The 6,807-nt window shown below is 35.5% G+C and overlaps 1 protein-coding gene across 1 annotated transcript; it reads right to left on the bottom strand.

Moving 5' to 3' along the window:
- Positions 1-3,750: 3,750 nt before the first annotated feature.
- LOC145095671 (uncharacterized) lies at positions 3,751-4,714 on the bottom strand. Its single transcript, XM_079033512.1, has 2 exons — positions 4,253-4,714; positions 3,751-3,927 (listed from the first exon to the last, which is right to left on the bottom strand). The coding sequence occupies exons 1-2, from the start codon at positions 4,697-4,699 to the stop codon at positions 3,751-3,753; spliced, it is 624 nt and encodes a 207-aa protein (XP_078889638.1). The 5' UTR covers positions 4,700-4,714.
- Between the last annotated feature and the right edge of the window lie 2,093 nt (positions 4,715-6,807).

The raw sequence follows: 6,807 nt of genomic DNA, 5'->3' as shown, positions 1-6,807 counted from the left end.
GCGCGATTTGTATAGTGCTTGGTGCATCTGTGCGACCTCACGTTTTTCTCCGACCATGTCTAGGTCTTGCCATCGCCCTCTTCGTTGGCTGCTTCCTCGAAACTTTCTGTTCGCAAGGAGCGTGGCACTAAATGGGGTTTCTCTTGTACTTGACCTTGTTGTGGTACAATATGACCACAACACGGTCGAGTATTCAACCACCCATGCGGATTTTGATCTGAGTAACCTTTTCTTCAAACCATTGACTATGGTTTTGTTTGATATCTCAGTCTGTCCATTGGCCTGAGGATGCGCTACTGATGTGAACCAGCGACGAATTTTCTTGACTTCGCACCACTCCTTGAAGGGACATCCTTCAAATTACGTGTCGTTGTCACTTGTAAGGATCCTAGGAGTTCCAAAACGGGCTAAGATGTTCTTGGGCATAAATTTTATCATCTGCTTTCTAGTGATGGTGGCCAGTGGTTCTGCTTCTATCCATTTGGTAAAGTAATCCACGGCTACTGTGATAACCGTCAAAATTCGATTCGGTTCTAGATTTGACTAGACTTAGTTACACGTATAGGCACAACACATTCTAGACTTAGTAACTAGAAGATAAGTTATAACCTACTAGAAACTTGGAAACAATTAGAATCAATGGATAGTATACTTAGATTCACTACAAGAAAAAAGGCCTTTTACGACGCTCATTGCGCGTCGTAAAAGGCTCAGACGACGCGCAAATGCGCGTCAAGGAAGGCCCTGTCATAAGGAGAGACGACGCGTATTTACGACGCTCATTTACGACGCGCAATTACGACGCGCGTTTACGACACGCAATGCGTATCAAGGAAGGCCCTGTCATAAAGGAAGACGACACGCATTCGCGTGTCGTAACCTTACGACGCGCGTGTTAATGACACGCAATGCGTATCAAGAAAGCCCCTGTCAAGAAAGGCCATGTCATAAATGAAGATGACACACATTTTTGCGTATCGTAATTTTAGATATTTAAACAAAGTATTATTTATAGATTTACTAATTTTCAAATTAAATAATACATTAAAAATGTCATAATACAAAATAAAATACCATAAATAACAAAGATAATTCATTTCACTAATATATCAAATACAAATAATTATTCCAAAAGTAAGTAAATGTTATAAAAAAATGAACTCATTTATATACAATTGCATCATCTAGCTTACTATGTGCTAACAACTCTCTGTGTGTTTACTTTCGCTTGAGTCTCGTTTCCTCCAAAGCTTCTAGCCATGCCAAAATATGATACCTGTTGATAAGATTAAGATATTTATTAACCCAGTCCCCACTTGCACCCACTTGCAGGCCTGACTTGGTTATCCTCAATAGTCAATTCCCCACAACTCATCTTTGAAACAAACTAAAGGAACTTGGAGTTCTGCATGTTATTTGCCAAACCAAATAAATAATATCCTGATTATAAAATTAAAAAAAATACATTTACCAATTCACATTGACCATGTCCACACCAACAACAACACCACAGGATGGAATTGGGCATCTCAAAGTCAAACATTCAGGACCATCATTGATATATGTGCTAATGTAAGCTACCATCTTCATTGGCAAAGCATGCTTCATGAACATTGCTAACATTCCTGCAGGGTTAGATAGCAACTTGTTAGATAGAAGAAATTTAAAATCTTGATACAGAACAATTTGTTATTCACAAAAATTAAACACTTTTCCAGTTAATAAGAAAGTAAAATGGTTTAAAAAAAATTGAAGCGTTATTACCGTTCTCTTTCTTTCTTTACTAAAATTGTGATGTATGCCATATGAATATTCTTTGTCAAATCTCTCAGCTCCAACCTACATTATAATTCTTTTAAATGCTCCAGCAACATGAAAACAATTCTTTCAAATTTGCAATTCTTTTAAATGCTCCAGCAACCGGAGTAAAGTACACGCTTCTTTGAAAACAAAGGCAATACACGAATAAATTTTGAAAGGAAATTGGAATGCAATTACATAGCTACCATTTTTTTAAGTAAAAATTAGATACAATACTAATAAACTACAATTCTATTGAATTTAAAAAAGTAAAATTTAGATACAAGACTAGTAAACTAGAATTCTAATGAATTTAAAAAAGTAAAAATTAGATACAAGACTAATAAACTACAAGACTAAAAAAATGGAAGGATTTATCTCTCATTACCTCTTCATGTTCAATTGTCCGGCCAAATGGAATTATAATTTGAGACTCGATAAACCTTGTGGGCCGCATCTCGGGATACCCATACGGGTTAGCTTTAACTGAGGAAGTAGATAAGCATTCACATTAAAAGCGGCCCATTCTGATTGATGCTCCCGTTAAAAGTGGACCAAAACAGCCAGAGGTACATTCTAGAACAAAAAAAAATTACAAGAATATAAGGCACTAACCAAAATGAGGGGCATTTTAGTCAATACACAACACTCACTTGAAACAACATCGAGGCCTTTTCACAAAGAACCCCTCCAATAAACGAGATGGAATTTGAATTCTTGGTTGAATTAATCATGACAATCACATCCTCAGCACCATCATTTTTTGTCCCCAAGTGCAGTTAACTCATTTTATGTTAGCATTCAACTTGCTCTTTTCCCTGCACCAAGAATTATGTTTTTTTGAAGTCAATTCAAGTAATTTACACACACATAGACACACACACACACACACACACACACACACACACATATATATATATATATATATATATATATATATATATATATATATATATATATATATATATACTAGGGAAGTCAAAAAGCCGTCCTAAGGACGGCCCAATGCCGTTTTGTATTTAATATGATGCTATAATTTTAAAGACCAAAATTAAAAATGCTACAACACTCGATAAAATGAAAGTAAATTGCCACTTCTCTTCATTTAGGCCAATTTTGGATAGTTTATGTGTTCACAAGTTTGTGATGGTTGAAACGCAGCTTTCTACAATATAAGTATCAAGTAGTCGACACATTATTATACAAATGGTCACTCAAGTGTGTTTCAGTTGTAGCGCCATCCATCATGTTGTCGCCTGATCTCCTTTAATTACGAAAATACCCCCACACACCCTAAACAACTGAACTAATAAAGCAAAGAATCACAGAATATGTATAAATGTGTGTGTAGCCTCTAATATATTGCATCTTAGCTCCAACTTAACAGTTTGTGGATCCAATCTATGTAGATACCCAATATAGATGCCATTGGTCAGACCTGTTTCAGGAGTGCATCATCATGTCATTTTACATAGATGGTCATTTAAATTGCTGGTAATTAGCGTATCGGGTTTCCTTCGTAACACCATTGCTAATACTACAAACAGACCCACCTGAGATTTTGAGGGTGTTTTTTGGGCAACTTTCTTGGATCCCTTTGAGCCACCTTGTTGAATTGCAAAGTCAGCAAGAATGCTGTCTAAGGACTAAAGGAGAAAAGAACTAAGGGCTTCCATGGATAGTTTATTGATCCAATCAACTGAGGTTTTGTAAACAGCCTCAGGAATATGTGACACAGGATTCTGCACTTGAGAGAAAGTGGATTAGAAGCTTTGTGTGTGTGTGGAAAATAGTGAAAGTGTATATTTTGATACAAAAAGCATTGAATCATACACAAACAGTTTGAAATATTCAGATTTCAAAATCTTTATACCATGATATCATGTTAATTAGTAGAGAACACACTCACAGGGCCTAAAATTTGGCAGCATAAGTTCGAATCCTTTTGAATTACATTATATGAAGAGAGAGTCTAAGAGGAGAACTTATATCTGCAACCTTAGCAACAGGAGATTCTCTCAATAACTTCACCCAGGGAAATTGTGAAGCAGTCACGCTAGAAAATGCACGTCCAAAATAGTCGGCAAACCTCATCAACTGTATATCTTGCTGTGCCTCGAATGAAGTCTATGAACACATACAAAGAAGTTACAAAGATTAGCTTCCTATATTTCAACTAATAATCAAATTGTGTGAGAATGAAGTTGTGTATGTAATCTACAACCATATTGACAATAATTTTCATCCTAGAACTATACTAAACTTTGATAAACTACACAGTAATTAAAGCTGAATCCAAACAAAAAACTACAGAGAAATGTCACAATTACATATCTTCCCGTTCCGATCGAAGCCTATACAGTACGCAAATCAGTTGAATTTTAAATGGTAATGAGAGAAACCTCAATCAAAACATTGAATTGTAGAAAATAAACATATAAAATTCACTCACCGTCACCTCCAACAGAAAACTAGCCAGGTCGTCGACATCGATCTTCTCCGCCGCTTCCGCAATTGTGACCTTAGGTTTCTTTACTTTCTTCGGTTTCTTCTTCTTCTCCTCAACATCATCATTCCTAGCCACACCATTGGCAACCTCTTCACCGCTGTCCTCATAATCGGAGTAGTTCTTCTTCCTTGACGATTTAACCGGAGGAGGAGCAGGATCATAAATTGACAATCTCTGTGCTTCTATAACCTTCCTACGCTCCTCCGATTTCTTCTCAATAGCAGTGAAGACATTATCATTACCAGCGACAACAGATCCGTTTGGAAGCGCCTTTGGTTGAGGCACCTGCTGCTTAGGCTGATTCTTCCTATTCTTCTTAGCGTAAGTAACCTTCTGCCATCCGGGATTGTTGTTGTTGTCTTCAGAAATATTGTTGGATTCGAACTCCATTTCAGGAATTGGATTAGAGAAGAAGATAGGGATAGATTCGGAGAAAGGGAGAGATGATCAGAGCGCTGATTTGGCAAAATCTCAAATTCCCTAAAAAAAATCCTCATAACTCTAAGAAAATTCCTTAAAAAATCTCATAAATTTTCAAGACCCGCTTTCCTCGATTCTTAAAGCACCGGCCTTATATATATATATATATATATATATATATATATATATATATATATATATATATATATATATATATATATATATATATATATCTGAATGCAGTTGTTGTTACAGAATTTCAGCGGAATCTTATAAATTGTTGATTGTATAAGGAATTAAAGTAGAATCCAAAAAAGTGAGATGGGGTCATACCTGTAACTTTGAGGCCACGATGGGTTTAAGGAACTAGGTTTTCTTTGATGTTGAGGGTTATCGTCAGAATAATTTGAATATTCTGAATCATTCCCATCGTCTTCACCTCTAATGGAGTCCTTGTCTTCCTCATAATCTTCACTCTCGATGAAAAAGGCTTGATCTGATATTGAATTCTTCAAAGAAAAGAGGTTAATCTCGTGTAAGATAAGCTTTAAACAAAATCAACTAATTAGAATCATACTAAACTTCAATATTAATCTAACCTAGGGCTTGTAAACTTGAACAATCGTTGTAGTCTTTGGTGAGGTCAAGTGAGCCCGAGGCCTAGTTCCAACAATAGTCGATTTTTGGTATTTGATTAAGAGAGAGAGAGAGAGAGAGAGAGAGAGAGAGAGAGAGAGATAAGAACGATTGAAAGAAGGTAGAGGAGAGCATGGCGGGGTTTTTAATTTTTTCAGAATTTCATTTCCCCCTTTCCTCCACTATTAAAGGATGGAACGCGCGTTCCATTAAAAAATATAAAGCGACATCCTTAGACGACGCGCATTTTATTATAGGTGCCCTCGGTGTTTTTTTTAGACACTAATTTAAGGGCGCGCAATAATGCGTGTCTTCTATCCTTAAATTTTTTGAAGAGATGACATTTTTCTAATGTCACTCTCCTTTGCGTAACATAGATCAATGAGCGTCGTATTTTGCGCGTCGTAAAAGGCCTTTTTTCTTGTAGTGATTTCACATTGATATGTGAATTCTACAACTACTTAGCTGTAGTGATTATCCATATTTGGGTCCCTCTTTGACCTGAACACCTTTTCATGAACCATATACACACATCATGCACTTGACCTAGTGGTATAAATTAGGTCCCAGTCTCGTAGGAACTTAAGTTAAAGTTGAAAACTAGGGCTAGTATACTTGATTCCTCAATTTCACTTGAATGGCGAAACCACTACATACAATGACAATAAACTGATAAAATAAGTTGCAACATTATTTATAACTATACTAGAGTTATAATAACATAAGACAATTTGAAGTCTCAAAGATTCTATTTATTTTGATATCCAAAGATTTACAAACTCTCAAAAACCCTAAAACCCAAAAATCTCAAATTTATAAACTTTAACACCTAAGACTCCATAAAATTTGTTATGAACCTCATAATATCAATTGAAAATGACTAAATTCAGGAAAATATAATCAAGGAACAGAAAAAATTGAAGTCATTAACAATTACCTGTAATTTATAAGTCAAAAATCAAGTTTTCATGAAAAAATCTTAGTCAGGGTGTATATTTTATAAAAAGTTTGAAACTTTTATTAAATAATTGAAATTTTTACAAAGTCAAAAGAGAGGGAGGACAATATACCCTCAAAAGTTGGCCACCTTTTCTCATCCTTCAATATTTTCCTTCCTAAAAGAATTACACAAACCTTACGCTCCATATCCCTCATTCTCTCTTATTTTTCCAACACCTCCACTTCATTTTCTCTCTATTCTGTCTTCCTCTCTCCTTCAACCATGAATTTTATTCTCTAAAATGAGTCCAAGAACACACCTTGAACTCTAAATCTTCATCATCTTGTGGTGTTCTTGAAGGTAAACTCGATTTCTACTTCATTATTCTTTCAAAATCTCAAGTTTTCTTACATATCTTCTCCTTCTACACTATTCTAAGGATGGATTATGAATCATATGTTTATAACCACAATTTTTATGAGGTTGGAGGTAGTATTTCACC

The sequence above is a fragment of the Lactuca serriola genome, chromosome 3, assembly GCF_051521515.1.
Source record: "Lactuca serriola cultivar US96UC23 chromosome 3, Lser_US96UC23_V15, whole genome shotgun sequence".
NCBI classification, from domain to species: Eukaryota; Viridiplantae; Streptophyta; class Magnoliopsida; order Asterales; family Asteraceae; genus Lactuca; species Lactuca serriola.
Note: the sequence above shows the minus strand (reverse complement) of the source record. Positions and strands in the feature narration are given on the sequence as shown.